This window comes from Myotis yumanensis, unplaced genomic scaffold, assembly GCF_028538775.1.
Source record: "Myotis yumanensis isolate MYYU_CA2020_CCGP unplaced genomic scaffold, mMyoYum1.0.hap1 SCAF_1, whole genome shotgun sequence".
NCBI lineage: Eukaryota > Metazoa > Chordata > Mammalia > Chiroptera > Vespertilionidae > Myotis > Myotis yumanensis.
The window spans coordinates 64,217,173-64,237,131 of NW_027223752.1; the positions used below are offsets into that span (position 1 = coordinate 64,217,173).

The window sequence follows — 19,959 nt, forward strand, 5'->3', positions numbered from 1 at the left end:
TAATAAAATTTCTCAGTTTTAATTTCTAACATGGTAAATATTGATAGAACTCATATAAAAAAGCTCTTTGGAGTCCTCATGAAATTTTAAGAGGATAAAGGAATTTTGAGACCCAAAAGTTTGAGAACGGATGTCCTAGTCTGGACTATCAAAAATGGTCACAGAGAAGTCCCACTGGCAAAGGTAGGGTATATATACTTTGCTTTCATAGCTCTGGCGATGTGAGGAAATTATTATTTGGGAAACTATCAAATTGGATTGTTATAAAAGTAAGAGGAAGCCTTTTCTAGGATTAAATGTCCCCCCCACCCACCGCCCTTGAACAGTTAGATAAATTGCATATATATTTTCTCTCTTTCCCTGTAATGTGGGCAATTAAAGCCAGAGTGTACGAAAACTGCATGAGTTATGGCAACTAGAAAATCTGACCAAGGATCTTAGAAGAATGATGAACCTAGACAAGTCTCAGTACAGAATCATTTCCAGGGTGCGTTAGATCTATCCAAGCCAGGGGGAAACTAGAACTGATTAATGTTAACTAAGTGTCATTAGAGGTGAGAGGGAAAAACAATTATTGTACAATGATATTTGTATTTCTTTAAATCAAGTGGCAAATTTTGAGTCCTATTAAATTAATAGTAATCCATACTTATGTTCATCTGTTTTGAGGCATTCTATCTTTAGGGGAAAGGTATCATTGAACGGAAACATGTATAATCTATGGCTCAATGAAGCTTGGTGAGGATCCATGTGTTCAGACCATGAAGGTGTGACCCAGGCAGTTGTCTTGAATTGTAGGCAGTTCCTGGAAGGAAATACATTGCCATGCCACCCATTCATTCATTTACTCATTCAGTAAATAAGCAAGTGCCTAGTATGTGCCAAGCTGTAAAGCTAAGCCTATAAAGGTAGGCCAAGTATTCTTCAGTTTAAAAACAGACTTGTCTGACAGTAACATGTGGAACATCGGAGGGAGGATTGGGTATTGGAGATGAGGGGAGCCTAGTGAAGGCTGTCCTTTCCAAACCGGGGGGCAGGTTAAAAACCCAGCCATACTAATAAATACTTCCAGTGGGAAGAAGGTAGAAACTTGGATTTTGAAAGCCCCCTGTGAGGCATGCTTACAGCCAGGATTGTGACTCAAGAATGAACCACCAGGAATTAAAAAGCTTTTCCAAGGAGTAAAGGGGTAAAGAAATATGTTAGCAAGGGCTGAGAACTAATGCATAAAACATTGGTTTGAAGGGCTTGAATTCCATATGGAGATCATTTGGCATAACACTGACAGTTAGTTGATTCCTACTGTAGGTCTTAAATTTCACACCAGGAGAGAGGAAATCAAGCTCCCAATTCTGCTCAATACAGGCTTAATTTAAATGTATCAACCCTTTGGAAACAGTAAGCAAGGAAAATAGGAAGGCCATACACATCAGAACAAAAACACTTGTTTCTGAGTTTGGGAAATCAAAGGATTCCAATAGATGAAATATTTCTAAGTTAATAAAACAGGAATAAAGCCAAGCAACCTAGATAGTGACCTTCTAACCAAAGACACTGAATATTTTACTACTGGCTGAAACATGCACATTTCCAAATTGCCTGGCTGGAGCCCTGGGAGAGCCTCATTTTGACAGATTTTATTGATTATCACCTACTTTCCAAACTTTTTTCTTTTCAGTTAGAAACCCGGAAGGACAGATAAAGCTTTATTCCAAAGGAGCAGACACGATTCTGTTTGAAAAACTTCATCTGTCCAATGAAGACCTTCTGGCTTTGACGTCAGACCATATCAGTGTAAGTGCCTCTGTTTTAAGGTTAGCACAATGGCCCTTTGGCCACTTGTTATGGTTAGGTCTTATTTTAAAAATATCAGCTAAATGATCTGACTTCTGAAATAAAAAACATGAGGAGAGTGGTTCCACAGGAAACTGTGCCAGCGAATGTCTGGAAACTGGCACGTGGCCCCACCCCCTGCCCCGCGAGAGTCTGGTTGGTCTCATCACAGGTGGATTAACACACACAGGCTGAGAAGTAGCCCTTGAATGTGGGCTCCCTACCTCCGGCCAGGAGCAGGCTCAGACACTGGCTCTAACTCCCCTGCAGTTGGGGGCTGCTCCCCGTGGGAGATTGGACCGGATCAGGGAAGCAAAGCTGGACAATTGCTTTCACCTGAGTTCCATTGTGTCTGGCACCAACAGAATCTCGTACGATCATCATCAGTGAAAAGGTTAGGGTTGTGTTTACAGGGTGAGGGGCAAATAGTCTCTGTAGCCAATTTTCTCTTCCAGGGGTCTTTTTATTCAGGACATAAATCATGATGAGTCACTTATGTTCCCTGGGTTGAAGTTACCAGTTGCATACATTCTGAAACTATGCATTATTTCCTTCCAAAGGTTTTTCTGAAGAGAGCAGAGGTGATCTTTGGCAAACTTTTTTTTTTTTTTAAAGTAAGATTCTATGAATTAAATATGAGCATTACCTGGTTTAAACCCAAGGTTCAAGCGTCTCTCTAGTATTTGCTTGAGGTTCTGTTTAACCCAGTATGAACTTTATGGGCAACTGGCCCAAACTCTCATTTCCTCGCTGGTTTCTCTCCTTTAAACAATTATTGAGGATTCATGTTCTTTGTCAAGCCCTATATTTTATACAAAACATTCCCTGAATCTTTAAAAAAAACAAACAAACAAAATGAATAAAAAAACCTCTGCTTGACTCAAAGTTTAAAAAATGATGGTTTAGTAATATTGAGTACAAACATAGCTATTGTTTTTGTCTTTCCAATAGAGGATCCTTGATTTTCTTTTAATCTCTTCCAGAAGGCTGGCATGGTCTTTTTAATTTTTTTTTTTTTATGAGAACAACATTGGAATCATAAGTATCTAATTTTTGTCATTGCTCAAACACTAAGGCCCTGGATTTTCATACGTTTGCCTTTCATACTAAAATATAGGAAGCCTAATTTGGCCATTTTGCATTTCTAGGCAAAAGAAAACTTTTTTTCAGGTAATACCAATTTGACTTGTTCTTTGCTTTCATTCACTTTATTCATTTGGACTTTCAAATTCTGAGGTTTTACATTTATATTTAATTATTGATTCTGAATTGTTTAATGATAGGAAACAACCTTGCTCAAATGCTCATTTAGGATTCAATTTGTGTTTCATGTACTAATTAAATAACTTAAATCATCTGTCCCTTTTTGTAATGTCTTCTTAGAGTTGATTCACTATTGTACAGAACAGAGAAGAATGCCCAGCGGGGTTGCAAGTTAAAGGCAAAGAAATGTTTGTGCGAATTAAGAGGATAAAAGATGGTTACAACACAGTGACTCCATGTTCAGATCAGTAGGGGACCCCGTGTTGGTCCTAGAAGGCAGGGCTTATAAATGTGATTGCCATATCCAAACTGCTACCAACTGCCTACAAGATAAATTTGGAGAATTTTTCTCATGGTCTCTGGGCAGTCTGCGCTGACTTTTTCTTTCCATCAACCTCATTAGGATGTGTCACGGTTTAACTGGTGTATGATCACAAACCTTTGTGTGTTGTATAAGCCAAAACACATAGAGAAGATGTGCTCAATGGCAATGCCCAAAGGCAGAGAAACGGCTATAAAAACGCTTATAGTATACAGGCCCGTAAAATGACCACTGGAGGCCTCGGCAGAGTGGGAGGTTTTCAGCATTTCCCCAAAGCGATCTACATATGTTTCTAGCCACTGCGGCCGTGTGAGACACTTAGCAACTACCAGTCTCCTAATTTAAAAAGGTTTCCCTATTAAAAGAATAAAACACCAGAAGTATCATTTAAGATTGTCAGTTTACTGAGACATGAAAGGAAAAGCATAATTCTCCCATTGATTTGACCTGTTATTAAATACTAACTCCATAGAAAACAGTTTGATAAAAAATAATTTTTAAAAACTAACCTGACCTTATGGTGTCTTCAAGTTTTAAAACATTTTTATTATATGTATATGTGTGTGTGTGTGTATATATGTGTGTGTGTGTGTGTATATATATATATATATATATATATATAATTTTTTAAATTACAGGAGATCTAGAATGAAAAGTCAGCCTCCCCTTCTATTCTTCCTTCCCAGAAGCAAACATTTATATTGACTTCCTGCCTTTCTCTCCCCTTTTCCCCTAAGGGTTTTTATTATCACATAATCATAATTAATAGGTTTAAACTTCTATTACCTGACTAACATCTATTTATTCACCTATTATTGACTTTTAACTTTTTATTATGAAAATTTCAAGCACAAACAAAAGTAGGACTGAGTTAATTTTAGACATAGCTATATTACTAGGGGAATGTGATAAAATTCTGGTGAGCTGTCACGCTACAATCTCTTCAGAGAGCCTCTGCCTTTGATGTGAGAGCTATGGCTCCTCCAAGGGTCATTTTCTTTCCACTCAAAGCTGAGTGACACTGCCATGAAACAGGCTATGTTCCTCTCATTGCCAAGAGGGCTTCTTGCAGGTAGAGGATAGTTTGGAAACCAATATATGTTGGTTCAAATGGATATGTCAAGTCATGGGCACCGTTGATCACTCTCAACTAGGACACTTCAGCAGACATTTTAGATATCTTTTAGGGGGAAGGGTAGGTCCCCTGAATGTTTTAACTCAATAGAAATAAAATTCAAAATGCAAACATTGTCTCCTATTTTCAAGGAGATTAAAAACTTGGAGAGTCAGGATGGCCAAGTTATGTTCTTGATACAAAGTGAATTTGAGTGCAAAGCTTCTTACCCGTTATTGTTATTGTTCTTGCTATGATTATTGCTTTGGGGTGGTTCTTAAATCAATGTCTTCTCTGGCAGGAATTTGCAGGGGAAGGCCTTCGAACCCTGGCCATTGCATACAGAGATCTGGATGATAAGTACTTTAAAGAGTGGCATAAGATGCTTGAAGATGCAAATGCTGCCACAGATGAGAGGGATGAACGCATAGCTGGGCTGTATGAAGAAATTGAACGGGATTTGATGGTACGAGCTTAGAAGCATGATGGTTTGTGTTTATAGAGAGGACAGTATGTGTTTAGAGATCTAGGATAGGAATAATCCACTGGCTAAATCATCTTGCACACAGCGGATGTTACTTTTTCAAACATTTAATCATGTGTTATATGTTGGCTTTGAGTTTGCCATGTGTGAGAGCCTAGAGGATTATTTCGATTAGTTGTAGCTTATGTAATTGGAAGTCCCCTAGAGTGGACAATAGCAGACCTCCTATTGTTTGTCAACCTCTGGTATGTCATTGATGTTATTTTTCCCCCTCCCCGCTTTATGATCCACCTTTTTAGAGCAGGAAACTTGCCAGGAAGAGTGGGAAGTTTTACAGCTCTGAGCCATCTTAGACCTATGAGATTTTGATGATATCTGTGCTGCCCAGAGTATGAGAGTATCATTTATTCTAGAAAATACTCTTCCCTGAGGCCCCAGTGGCCAGGAAGCAGCTGGGGAGTTCCTAAGTCAGTACAAGCCCAAATGGCTTCTGATTGTTTGTGCTAACAGGATCTCTGCCAGTAGCTGGTGTTCCTATGAGTTGGCTTGATTAGGGAAACTCCTCTTGGGTCCTTCCCACCCCACCGCTGCACATAATAGGATGTTTACTATACCAATGCATCATACTTTCTGTCTTCAATTCGTGTTCCTTGACCTCTGAACTCTGTGATTACAAGCTGTAAATGTTATGAATATTGTTTGCATGCATTAACATAAGGTATTCTCTATTTTTCAACAAAGCTTCTAGGTGCCACTGCTGTAGAAGACAAGTTACAAGAGGGTGTTATTGAAACGGTTTTAAGTTTATCACTAGCCAATATTAAGATCTGGGTCCTAACAGGAGACAAACAAGGTAATTTTAAAACAGATGTTTTGAACAGAGGGCAATAATTTATATGGTAAAATGTTAACTAATCGGAAAGTTTAATTAGTTAGATATGTGCCCAGTTCTCTATATAGGAAATAGTTGAAATACAAATAGGAAAGTTAATATAAGAACTTACTATTTAAAGATAAAAACAAATCAAGAAAATATCTTCTAGAGTATACCCTGGGGTCTGTTGAATTTCAGCTCAACTCACTTCTTCAATATAATAGTTAAACCTATAGGCAACAGTGGAATTAAAAATGTTTACCTACAGGTTTATGTGAGCACTGCCTCCAATCAGGACTGAGACTTGAGTAATAGTGAAGCAGGACATTAGAGATCTTAGGGTTACTCCTTTAGTTTCTTGATGCAATGAAGAAAGGGTTGGGGATCTTAGAGGAGGGAACAGGCTTTTGGGAGGCTCAGGGAAGCAACTGTTTATCAACTGGTATGTAAATATTTTGGTATTTTAACAACCACAACAGTTGTGCTAGAGTAACCTAGTTGAATTCCAAGCCTTCCCATGCAGTGGTAAATGGGAGCTGACCCACTTTCAGGCATGACAAAATGCCAAGTCATCAGAAAAAGAGACATTATGTTCATAATTCTGTGCTTGTTAAGAAAGAAAAGGGGACCACTACATTTTGGATCTATTGCTAGCAGTAATGGTTAAAACAAAAATGCTTTTACGCTTGGTCCTCAGTAAACCAGAAACATTCAGTTAACTGGCGAATACATGTTTTTAAGATTCTATCTACCTGTAGATGTTTTTAGAACATTTGAGGATTTTCAGATATGGTGAATCAGTTCTCTATGTGTTCACCCAAATCACTGATCACAAAAATAAACAATAGAAAGTTGAGCTCTGTGGTGTGTTACTACAGACTTCCTGGAGTTTGATGTTGATCAGTGGGTATAGCTGCTCAATTAGTTATGAATATCCACAAGTTTACTATTATTTAGCTTTAATTCCTGTGGTTTATCCAAAGCACATGCTGAGATTTTATCAGTTGCCTTCCTTGACCTCGTACAGGCAAATCTGATGATTCCATGGAATTAGGTAGAGCCTAAGAACTCAGAATTAGAATCAAATGACTTTATTGAAAATGGAAGGGTTACCTAACTATCCTAGGCTCCATTTCTATAAAATTGGAGGAAAAAATGCCCAACATCATGTAATTTTCCAGTTTTCTAGCAGCAGCAGTCCATTCACTTAATGGGAAAATGACCATGTTGCATGTAGGAGAACTATAAAAAATTTACAAGAGCATTTTTTACTGTCCAACTGAACATTTTGTTGAGCTGTTTTTCAGTTTTCTTACTACATAAGAATTGAAAATTAGCTAAGTTTAGTATTTCAGCTCTCCGAAGGTAGTATTTGGGACCTCTGGTAAGAACTATATGAGAAAATTGAGGATTCATAGATGTGGCTACGGATCCATGGAGTTAGCAGTTGGTAAATTTGATCATGGGAGCCAGGGCTTTGAAATTCCCTCTGGGTCTCTTGCATTATCACCCATTATGCTCTCTCTGACATTAAGGGAGCCTATAAGCTACAAGAAAATACAGCAATGACTTCAAAACTTCTATAGAAAAAAACACACTTCTATATAAGTGTACTAGAGGCCGGGTGCATGAAATTCATGCATGGGTAGGGTCCCTAGGCCTGGCTGGTGATCAGGGCAGATTGCGGTCTTCTGGCTGCTGGCCGGGGGCCTCTTTACCCTGGCTGCTGGCTAGGGCCTCCCTTCCCCAGCTGCTGGCTGCTGGCCAAGGCCTTCCTTTATTCTGTGTCACCCCCTGGTGGTCAGCGCATGTCATAGTGAGCGATAGAACTCCCGGTTGAACTCCCACAGGGACACTTTGCATATTAGCCTTTTATATATATATACTAGAGGCCTAGTGCATGAAATTCATACACGAAAGGGTCCCTAGGCCTGGCCAGTGATCAGGGCCAATCAGGGCCTTCTGGCTGCCAGCCGGGGCCTCCCTTCATTCCGCGCCACCCCCTGGTGGTCAGCGCACATCACAGCAAGTGATTGAACTCCTGGTCGAACTCCCGATGGGACAATTTGTATATTAGGCTTTTATATATATAGATAGATTATCAAGTAATGTTCTAACTGAAGTAGGCTTTATTTTGTATCAGAAACTGCCATCAACATTGGCTATGCCTGCAACATGCTGACTGATGACATGAATGAAGTGTTCATTATAGCAGGGAACACTGCAATGGAAGTCAGAGAAGAACTCAGGTAAGTGTTAAAGGAAGAAGGAAAGAGTGGAAAAGAGAGAGAGGAAAAGGGAAGATCAGGTAGTTGAAAAAGTGGAAAGATACTATAGTTACCCATGGTCTTCATTTAATATAGAGCTCTTTCTTCATGTTTCCTAAAATTCTATTCATTTTGATCACAAACTAAGATAAGTTTGATATTAGTAGTGAGTTAATATCTTCAAGCCTCCAACATTTCCCAAGTATTTTTAATTTAATTTAATTTAACTTTTTTGTTAATCCTCATCCAAGGATTTTTTCCATTGATTTTTAGAGAGAGTGAAAGGGAAGCAGGGATTGGGAGGGAGACACATAGAGAAACATCAATGTGAGAAAGACACATTGATTGGTTGCCTCCTGAAAGTTGCCTGTCTGGGACTGGGGATCAAGCCTGCAAGTGAGGTATGTGCCCTTGACAGGAATTGAACCCACAACCCTCCAGGCCAATGCTCTATCCACTGAGCCAAACTGGACAGGGTTCCCAAGTATTTTTAGAAAATAATTTTCAATCATTTACATTGTTAGCCTTTAAAAGTATGCATTGGCGATTAACCTGTCAACTCTACATGATAATGAGTGATCAGTTTTACTGAGGGCACTTGTTAAAATACCAATTCTCCAGCTTTAAAATTAAGATTATTAAGAAAAAAAAAAAGATTATTAAGAATTTAGATGGGCATAGGACTTTGTACTTTAATAAGCACCTAGATGAAGCTTATGGTTAGATAAACTTGGAGATGGTGTGTAAAGTTGGATAGTCTTTCAAGAAAGTAGACATTTTGATATAGCTGCTATTGAAATAGCATACTGTGCACCTGTGTAACCACTACATAGGACCAGAAAATGTATAAGTGGTGAAATTGAAGGTAAGAGTGGACAAACATTCAATTTTGAGAAATAGTATTTCTTATTTGTCAGTTTATTTTTTGTTACTTTATTTGAAGAACATTTTATAAGTCTGCATAATTATTTTCCTAGCACTTCAAAAATGCTGTCCTATAACAATTTTTGTTTGTTGATGCTTATAGTAGCTTCTCTAAGTTCAACCCATTTTGGGTCTGACTAAATAGATTGTTGGCTTGGGGGCAAACTGCTTGCTGCTTGTTGTACTCTAGAGGGGGGCCTAACCTTCCCTCCACGGGACAGTGGTGCACTATGGGTTTCCGTAAGGTGTCTCCTTCATTAAACTTTTGTTCCTGAACCTTAGAAAGAAACGAAGTCTCAACCGTTAGCACCACTAACTAATATTTGTAAATCAATCCTCTCAACTTCTTCTACACTGCCTTTTCCCACCATAGGAAACTGCCATGTCATGCTTGTTGGAAGCTATGTCTTTGCCAAATAAAAATTGGGAAATCTAATTATTATTGATATAATTTTATTATTATTATTTCTATAACTTTAATGATAGATCCCATAGAGTCTATTGAAGAAATATTGGTGATTTGCTTGATAATTAATAATTAAAATTTTTTTATTTGGGGGGATTTTATCTCTTGCTGAAGGAAAATAGATGTGAGCATATCCAGATTCTAATGAGCCTACTGCTAAATGCTTTGAGACTATGCCTGGGACACTATTGTTAGTAGTATTCATGTATTACCTCATTTTATTCTCAAAGCAACCCAATGGAGACATTATCATTATCCCTGTTTACAGATTAGGAGGCTGAGACACAGGGCAATATGCCCAAGGTTCCACAACTAGTCAGTGGATCAGCAGGGATTTGAAGCTAGGCAGTGTGGCCCCGAATTACTTGCTATGTTTCTCCCTAAAAACACCTTAGATGTATTTTTACTCCTTTAAAAAATTAATATAAAAATGTAGTTGCTGAGGCACCTTATTGCTTCACTTGTGTTCAGACACTAGATGAGCAATTAGGTGAGAATAAATTTCAGGGAAAGACTGCAGATGTACTAGTAAGAGGAAGAGCACAAACTTCCTGTTCACTGGAGCCTAGGTAACATCTCCGCTCCATGCTCACCTGCTGGCTGAGTGACTTTGATATGCTGTTCAATCTCTCTTTGCTTGGTTTCTTCATTTGAAAAAAAAGGAAAATATACAAATATGTACCCTAATAGATTATTTTATTTTGAGGATTAAGTCAGTCAAGAATTTAAAACTCTATGGCCACTAATTAACATCCTTCTTGCCCTCCCCACTCTCTCCACTTCCTTCATTCCTCCTTCCCTCTTTCCTTCAGCCATTGTTCCCAATTTTTCCAGCGACAAGCACTGCTTTTATTATTATTTTCCCAATAGACTCTCTGGAGTCTATCATTAAAATTATATAAATAATAATAAAATTATGTCAGTAACAATTAATTAGATTTCCCAATTTTTATTTGGCAAAGACATAGGCAATCTCCAGTCATAACTTCTAACCAGCATGATATAGCAGTTCTCTAGACCAGGTTGATGTCATGGTAGCCAAATATAACACAAAACTTAAAAAAAATTAGAGATTCTATGCATTCTTATCATAGAGAAATCTATATTTTTTATGAACCTTCCTAAGATATTGAAAACGCTGCTCTTTATCACAACTTTTATGGACCCTCTTCCTCCCTTGGTTACACTGGATAATGATACTGTGGGTTGCTGAACTAGCACACATAAAGGCATAGGAACATGAAAGAAGTCATGTTATTTTTCAGGAGCAATATTCCAAGTTGTAGCTAGAATGTTTCACACCTAAGGGTGGAAACATCTTTTCAGAGATGGATTGATGATAGCTTGATTGATAAGCAAAAGTGATTAGACTTTATCCTGAAGGTATTGTATACAATACCTGAAAGTATTGGATAAATGTGAATGGTCTCTAAACAGAAGGGTGACGAACCTGATTTTGCATTTTAGAAATAACATTCTAGTGACAGGATAGATTATGTTTGCTGGGAAAATGAATGATGCATCAAGAGGCTGTTGGAATACTCAAGCTTAGAGATGATGAGGGTTGAATTAAGGCAGTGAGGCTGTAACATGGGGAAAGTACTTTGGAGGTAGAATGAATAGGACTTAGAATTCAATTCCATGTGAAGAGGAGTAGAAGGATGCTCTGTCGTTTCTAGCTGTCTGACTTGTTAGTCCAGAATACATTCAGGTGTGTAAGAACAGAAACTTATTAAATTTTCTAAAACTGAACTTGAATCTCTTTTCTGCTTGATGACAATACAATTAAACTGAGCACTTTTGGGTAACTTTAGTTCAAGTGTAGGATGCACAGTTGCCTTACCTGCCATTGACCTTAGAGACCCTGTTGGTATTTAGCATTTCCTTACTTCTGTGTCCCTATTTGGTCTCTGGTCTCTTGAGGTTGCTGGCTGTCTCTCTTGGCTGACTTCCACATCCTCCTGCGAGTGGCTTCCTGACCTGTGTCCTAGAAGATTTGTGCTCTCACATGGCTGCCTCTGTTCCTGAAATAACTTTACTATCCTCCATGTCACTCAATCTCAGTGAAAACTATTCCGTCCTCAGATTCCCAAAAACTTATCTGAGGGTTCCATTACCCACATGGTTCCAACCACTAGTAGTGCAGGATGTGGGTCAACACCCAGGTATCTTTTAGTGACTCATCAGCATCTAAGCTCCTCTTTAAATTACTTTTCCTGTAGGCTGGATGGGAGATGGAAAAAAGAGGTCATTTCTTTCTAATCGCCAACAGTTTATGCCTATGTTGCTTTAAGGATTAATCTCACGAGACTTAAATAAACTTTTTTCTTCCCTCTTAAAAAGCCCAATTAGTAAAATTCCAGATTGATGGAATTCAGAATGACAATGCTCCTGTAAGTATCAAGAGCCTATTTTGGTACTCAAAAAGCAAGATCTTTTTTAAAAAATTTTTAAATCATTTAAAAATTTTTTCAATTACAGTTCACATACATTATTATATTTGTTTCAGATGTACCCCCAGTGATTAGACAGTGTGTGACTTACTAAGTGATCATCCCAGTAAATCTCACACCCATCTGACACCATACATAATTATTAGAATATTATTGACTATATTCCCCATGCTGTTTTTTACATCCCCATGACTATTCTGAAACAACCAATTTGTACTTTTTAATCCCTTCACCTTTTCTACCTATCTCCACAAGCCTTCTCCCATCTGGCAGCCATCGAAATTTTCTCTATCTTTATGAGTCTGTTTTTGTTTGTTCATTTATTTTGATTTTTGGATTCAATTGTTAATAGATATGTATTTATTTCCATTTTATTTTTTACAGTTTTGATCTTTTTTTCTTCTTCTTAGAGAAGACTCTAATATTTCATGTAATTCTGGTTTGGTGGTGATAAACTCCTTTAGCAAAAAGCAAGATCTTGACTTTTTTGTTTTCTCTATATTTGGTTCTGTCGAATCTCCCCAAGGCAAGGTATGTTTCTGAGGAAACAAAGAAGGTCACCTGTGGTAGTGGTGGTGCTTGCAGAAGGGGTGGGGAATCAAGGTTAATATCTCAAAATTTTATTCAGCTACATGTGGTTGACTAAGTAGATGACATAACTTGTTATGTGGAGAGATTGTAGAGAAATATCAATTCTTACATATTGTTGTTGGGAGTGTAAATTGGTAGAAACTTTCTAGAGGGAAAACTTGTAATATATTTCAAAATTACACATATGCACATTTATTATTATTATTATTATTATTTTTTAAATCCTCACCTAAGGATATATTTTCCATTGATCTTTAGAGAGAGAGTGGAAAGGAGGGAGGAGGTGGAGAGAGAAGCATTGATGTAAGAGAGACACAGTGAATGGCTGCCTCTCATATGGGCCCCAACTGGGGCCAGGGATCAACCCTGAAACCATGGTATGTGCCCTTGACTGGGAATTGAACCTGAGACCTTTGGTCCACGGCGGATGCTCTAACCCCTGAGAAACTGTACCAGGGCTCACATATGCACATTTTTTACCCAAGGATTTCTATTTCTAGGAACTGCCTTTAAGAAAATAAATGGACAAATATATGCATACATATATAGAAATATTCATTGCTGCATCAGTTATGATAATGGGATATTAGAAATTGCTCAAATACCCAGCCACAGGGATTTTGTTAATTGCCTGCTATATACCTACAATGGAATTCTATGTAGGCATTAAAAATGGTTATTTATTTGTTGACATTGGAAGATATCCATGATATAGTTAAATAAAAGATGAGATCACGAAACATCATACAAAGTATAATCCTTTTTTAAAATAAAAAGAATGTATGTTTATGTGTACAGGGGTTGGTAAAAGTAGGTTTACAGTTGGGAGTACATGAAAGTTTATTCTTGTACTAGAGGCCCGGTGTATGAAATTCGTGCATGGGGGCAAGGGGGAGGGGGATGTCCCTCAGCCTGGCCTGCACACTCTCCAATCCAGGGCCCTTAGACATCCCTCTCGCAATCCAGGACCACTGGCTCCTAACTGCTCGCCTGCCTGCCTGCCTGCCTGAGTACCCCTAACCACCTCTGCCTGCCTACCTGATTGCCCCTAACCACCTCTGCCTGCTGGCCTGATTGCCCCCTAACTGCTCCTCTGCTGGCCTGATCACCCTCTAACTGCTCCCTGCTGACCTGATCACACTCTAACTGCCCTCCCCTGCCAGCCTGATTGCCCCCTAACTGCCTCTGCCTAGGCCCCTGCCACCATGGCTTTGTCCAGAAGGACGTCCGGAAGATGTCTGGAATATGTCTGGTCTAATTAACATATTACCCTTTTATTAGTATAGATTATTATTCACTAAGTATTGTATTATTTTCCATATGAATAACTGTAAGCCTACTTTTACCCACCCCTGTATATGTATAAACACTATCTATCTATATCCATATCTGTCCACCTACCTACCTATTAAGCTCTAGAGGACATACAAAGTTGATAGTTCTCAGTGATGGATCAGATGGATCATGTTTGCTTTGTTCTTTATGGCTCTTTGTATCATCTGAAGTTAAAATAGTATTCATACAATACTTTTACAATTAGGAAAGAAACAAAAAATTTATCTCCATTTTTTAATGAGAAAAAATATTTAGAGGGAAAAAGGAAATAATTTCTATCTAGACTAATTATTTCAGGATCCTTGAGGCCATGTTGTTTAACTGACTGGCAAATAATGTTTATTTCAGCCCAAACTTGGAGCTCACCCCTTTTTTAGAGTCTAAGATAGAGAGGTAATGCATAGCAGAAAATTCTACATCCATTTATAATATTCATTTTCTTAATATTATGATGGGGGGAAGAACATCTAAGAAAAATTATTGCTAAAGATGCTCTCTATAATTCCAATCTTGGTTACTTATATCAAAGCCCATAGTTCTGGGCATAAAATACTGAAATCATAAATTTACACCATTAACTTTTCTTGTTTTATGCTTTTGAGTTCAGTGGGAGTTCATGTAAAAACCAAACAAAAAGAGGATATCAAAAGAACAGGATCTAAGTGGTAGTAGCTATTCAGAAGAAATGACCTAAATGCTTATATTTAAACCTGTCAAATGTATTTAGATTATTTTATAAACATGGATATGTAATTTTCATGCATATCATGCATTTGGCTTGTTTCAAATTTAGTGTCATGAAATCATTTTAGACACTTTGAGTCCTTTGTTAACTTTACTGCCATAGCTGCTTTAGTAGTGAGGGCATGCCCAGAAATCTACAATTAAATTCTGCTATGGTTTCTCAGAAGATTACTGCACTGATTATATTGCACCAATATGTATGTCTTCTGCCCTAAAGAAAATAGACTAGAATGTAATTTTGCTTGGGCTGACAGGCAAACTCATTCCATGTTTCATTTTTGTTGCATGTATCACATGCTTTATTGTTAGAACAATTCATGTCTTATAACTAATTAAACCATGAAATAACTCTACTGCTTCTGAGAAGTATACCAGTGATATACTTTCCTCCTTAATAAAAAAAATACAGCTACTTGGTGGAAAGTTATTTGTTTGAGCGAGCAGGATTCATAAATGCAAATAACTCCAGGGCCAGAAAGGTAACATTACCTGCATGATCTGGGCTATAAGACATTAGGGAGGGGTGGGGGCCTTTGGAAAGGCGAACATCATCTTGTCCATAAACTCATATAGATTTTTTTATTTTTAAAATATATTTTATTGATTTTTTACAGAGAGGAAGGGAGAGAGAGATAGAGAGTTAGAAACATCGATGAGAGAGAAACATCGACCAGCTGCCTCCTGCACATCTCCCACTGGGGATGTGCCCGCAACCCAGGCACATGCCCTTGACCGGAATCGAACCTGGGACCTTTCAGTCCGCAGGCCGATGCTCTATCCACTGAGCCAAACCGGTTTCGGCTCATATAGATTTTTTAAAAACACTATGCAGGCCAAACAAAATGCATCTTGCTCCTAATTCCCAAATGCTAGTCACCCAAGCTAACTGTTTTTAGTCATTTAAATTTCTATCATAAATGGTAAAACTTCAGAGAAATAAGTAGTTTTGGAGAGCTTCTAGTACATACGTGTATAGCTGCCCAAGTTTTCATAGCTGTTATCATCTAGTCTGATTAGCTGGTACCATTCCCCCAGTTTCTAATAAAGAAACCAGTTTCTAAACTGGTTCAGGGCTTTAATGTCTTCTGGTCACACAGATAGTAAGGGATGGAACTAAGGCTTGAAATAAAAATTTCGTGTACTTTCTCCCTTCCTGTTGGCAGGGTAGTCCGTGAATTGCTCCTCTGTCACTGTGTCTTGGCCCAACCTAGAAACAGCCTGCAGCCTGTGGCAGACTCTATAGTAAGCTTATTTGGCATGGCAAATCAAGAGCTAGGAATTTGAAGACCTGGGTTGTAGCCTGAGATTGTAATTGACTAATCAAGTGGCTAGATGTCAGAGGCAAACCTCAGGCCTGAACCTGTAACAAAACAAAAAAAATGGAAGTTTGGTTGCTTGGTGTAACAAAAGCCAAATTCCCGAGGCAGGTGCTGGTGCAAAAGGAAAGCTATTTATTTCAGGAGCCATAGGACCTGGGAGAGGGGCGGACTCGCCTCTCAAAGACCCAATCTCTTTTTCTGCTGACGACCAGGATCTTATAGGTATAGGGAGGGGAGGGATTTTTTCTATCCAATTACCTTGCTAGATTTTGGTAGCCTTGGGGCCCTATCCACTCATATGTCTAGTTTTTGGCGCATTCAGTGTAACAACCTTCCCCTCTATCATCTTGGCCAATGGGGGAGACTCCCGGGCACTCCAACTGACTGTGTAAAGTAACAAACCCAGGTCTTCAGGTTCCAAGCCCAATGCTCTTATATCAAGGTCAAGATTGTCTTCTTTTAAGCATGAAATCATGATATCAATCCATTTCCTAGCAGGTCCTTTTAATGTTTGAATATAGGGTGTCTTAAGAGGACTGACAGGAGCACTCTTTTCCCTACCATCTCTTTTCTTTATAGGTTGCATACCAGCCGACATGGGCCTCACTGGGCTTTGCTGTGTTTGTAGTGGCATGGGGCTGTGAATGCTGCGGTTGCTTCAATCATTAATGCATTTCTGCATGCCAACATTGTAATAGACTGCCCTTCATTACGAAGCTTGGAAAAAGGCATTCTTTTGTTTTAGCATGTGTTATTTGTATTCTGTGGTTAAGCATTGTGTGTTATGCCTGCAAAAAATATAGTGCATATTCTTTGAAGGGAGTTATGTGTAGCTTTTGCTCTTCTAATAAATTGTTTTTGCAAGAACCAGCTGGTATTTGAAGAGATGTTCCAGGAAGAAAAAGAAATGACAACTATAGGACATGGGCAAAGGTCTGAAAATGCACAAGCCCTATCTGGTGAGGAGGGTTGTCCTGTATGGAGGGAGTGCAGAGGGAATGGAAACAGAGCTAGGAAAACTGTCCTTTGTCTGCCTGGAAAAGGTTCTTGTGAGATGTTAGGAAGACAATTTAGGGGGAAAAATACTAAGTAAATAAAATTTCAGCCAATACTTTTATGAACTTCACCCTTCTTTGGAATGTTTTCATTCTCCTGAGGGAACACAGAGATTGAGTCATTTATACAGCGAGTGAGAACTTTACGAAAAAGGAAACCTCAGGGGATGTTTGCCCTTTGGTGCTTTCTTCGGACCCAATTTATGAGCTCTGCAACATTGTCAGGAAAATGATCATTTCTGAGGAACTCGTCTCTTTTGCTTTCTTCATTACACGGGACTATAAATTTCCATGACTGTGAGGAGGATTCCCTGACATGGTTATCTGATGCAAAAGTCTGTTCCTCCCACTTAAAACCATAACTTTTCATGACTGCTCTCCCTCCCCTCCTCACCTTAACTCCTTAAATTTCACACATAGCACTCTGACATTATAAACCTTTTATTTTGATTCTGCAAACTGATTGCTAAATGCATGATATCATCCTTGGACCTCGGGCCATGTAACCTCTGGGTTGCTTGGGTTCCTAAATACAGGCTGTGATTTGGGTCCTGGACAGCAGAAGGAGATGTTGAGCCAGAAGATAAGGGGTTTTTTTGTTTTGTTTTGTTTTTTGTTTTTTAACTTAGTATGTAAATAATTAGTGTTACATTTTCAAATAGAGAGTTGCGGACTACAGTGATTGTTTTTGTACAGTGAACATACTCTTCTTTCAGGGGAGTCACCGCTGAAAACCATTTTATTAAACTTCTTCTGTGTAGGATGAACCTTTGGGGAACCACTTCATTTTGCTCTAAGCCAAAACATCCATTTTCTGGCCAGTCTCTCACTCCCCATTTTCTCACGGGCACTCATTTTGTATATGCAAGCTGTGGCCTGAAGTGTTGGTGGCTGGTGTTGACACTCATCTTCAGGGAGGGTCTGCTGAGTAGCTCCCTGTTGTGGTGAAAAGTTCAGTAGTCATGTCAGCTTGCCCTGTGTTATTTCAAAACCTGTCATTCAAGGGTCTTCAGAGAAGAAATTTCCCTTTGTCTAAAAGCATCATCTTTCCATTTTCAAGAGAAAAGGAAAAGGCCACTTCTAAGGCTATTGAGTCTCCGTACAGTCTTCCTCTTAAGCAGCAGAGATGGATGAGATGTGGACAGGACTATTCTACTGCTAATCAGGGCTAGGGCATTGAAGAGAGTTTCCATTTGGAATGGCCCTATACCCTTTGGTGTCTATAGTGTCTTTCTCAGAAGATTTAGTCTATTGTTTGAGCTGATGAGTACAATTTTCACTTATAATAATCCATTATAATATAATGACTATGCCAATTCAATGAATGCTGTCATTTGTATTATTGTCAAATATATTGTCCTTAGAAGCCTGCTGTTTTAAGCTGGATTGTATTACATTATTCTACAAATTGATTAATTTATTTACTACATAGATACCCTGGAATCCCTAAAAGATATCATGAATTTTCTTTAGTCTTTCCCTTTCATTATTTAACAATATCTCATGCCAGATCAGTGGTTCTTAAGTCCTTGAAATGCAGAAAACCTTATATACCAAATTTATCATGAGCCCCTAGTTCAAGGCCAGATCAAGATGGTGATTTAGCTTTTAAGTAATTTAGAACGGTCAAGATGATTCTTTTTTATTTCTTTATGTTTTCCTTCCTACTTCCTGGAATTTGGAAATTTGCTATGGTATCCCTATTACAAAGAATTATCAAGCTTGCTGTAACTGAATCTTGTGTCACAGCCTGTCTGAATAGCAGAAAAATGAATTTCCCTCTAGGCCAATCTCTTGTTAGAGTTAAAAGGTATGCTCTGTATACTTTGTTATAATTTGTTCTCCCCCCTACTCCCCCTTGCCTTTAAGGAAAGCAAAGGAAAATTTGTTTGGACAAAACAGAAGTTCTTCCAATGGCCATATAGTTTTTGAAAAAAAGCAGCAGCTGGAGCTGGACTCAATTGTAGAAGAAACCGTAACAGGAGATTACGCCTTAATCATAAATGGCCACAGTTTGGTGAGTTCACTTAAGGCTTTTGTTCTTTCTTTTTCTTCACCCCAATAATCGTCTCTTTTGTGTTGTCATAATTTCTTTTGTGTTTTCCAAACAAATGACACTAATGGAAACAAGCATACACTTGATTTCCTGTTTGTGAGGTAAAAGGAAACTTTTGATATACATTTTATGCATTATTGCTTGAATTACCACTGTAAAGGGAGGATCCAAAGAAATACCAAATTCACAGAATATCAATCTTGTCTAAGTGACTGTAGAGCATTTAGCAGTATTGTTTAAGTGCTTTCTGAGGGAGAATGTAATAGTTCGCTGTCATTTAATTAAAGTAATGCAACTGGATGAATGTATTGCAATTATTGCTCTTGCTAATGCTTGTGATTTGCAGAGTACAACCCGACCTTCATATAATTACCACTCCAAATTATTGCCATTAAGATACCTCTGGTGGCTTTTCTAAATAGCAGCACTTTACAGCAATGCCAAACAATTTACTTTGATTAGGAAATCTGGTTCTTGTCGTAATAGAATAAACTTGCATTGTACTTTTAATGTAGTTCAGGTTCCAAATCTTGAACAAATATCAAAACGCTCTTCTGAGTTTCTAATTTAGAAAACAAAAGCTGTGATTGCATTCCAGCGAAGTTACCATTTCTATGCAAAATGAACTAATCTCACATTTTTCTTCCGCTTTGATGCTTTGATGACCCCTTATCTCTTTCGAACTTTGGAAAATAAGTGTATCTTCTTGTAGACATTTTCTTAGAGGACAAAAAAAGTTGGATCTGTATTTCCCCCTGTGATGAGCTGTCTGTTAGCTCTGAGAGCTCAGCATTATCCAGCTGGATTCCAGACATAATGATGTGTTGCCTTCTACACCATGGAAAGTTACAGAGCTCAG

General features: G+C 38.3%; 1 protein-coding gene across 4 annotated transcripts in view; it reads left to right on the forward strand.

Annotated features, from left to right (window-relative positions):
- ATP8B4 (ATPase phospholipid transporting 8B4 (putative)) overlaps positions 1 to 19,959 on the forward strand; it is a 214,855-nt gene that overhangs the window by 158,270 nt on the left and 36,626 nt on the right. For all 4 annotated transcript variants that reach the window (XM_070423207.1, XM_070423198.1, XM_070423188.1 and 1 more), the window contains 5 exons: positions 1,679 to 1,794; positions 4,834 to 4,998; positions 5,758 to 5,869; positions 8,034 to 8,139; positions 18,914 to 19,061. In XM_070423207.1, coding sequence (XP_070279308.1) covers positions 1,679 to 1,794; positions 4,834 to 4,998; positions 5,758 to 5,869; positions 8,034 to 8,139; positions 18,914 to 19,061 — 647 coding nt within the window. The remainder of the gene's footprint in view (positions 1 to 1,678; positions 1,795 to 4,833; positions 4,999 to 5,757; positions 5,870 to 8,033; positions 8,140 to 18,913; positions 19,062 to 19,959) is intronic.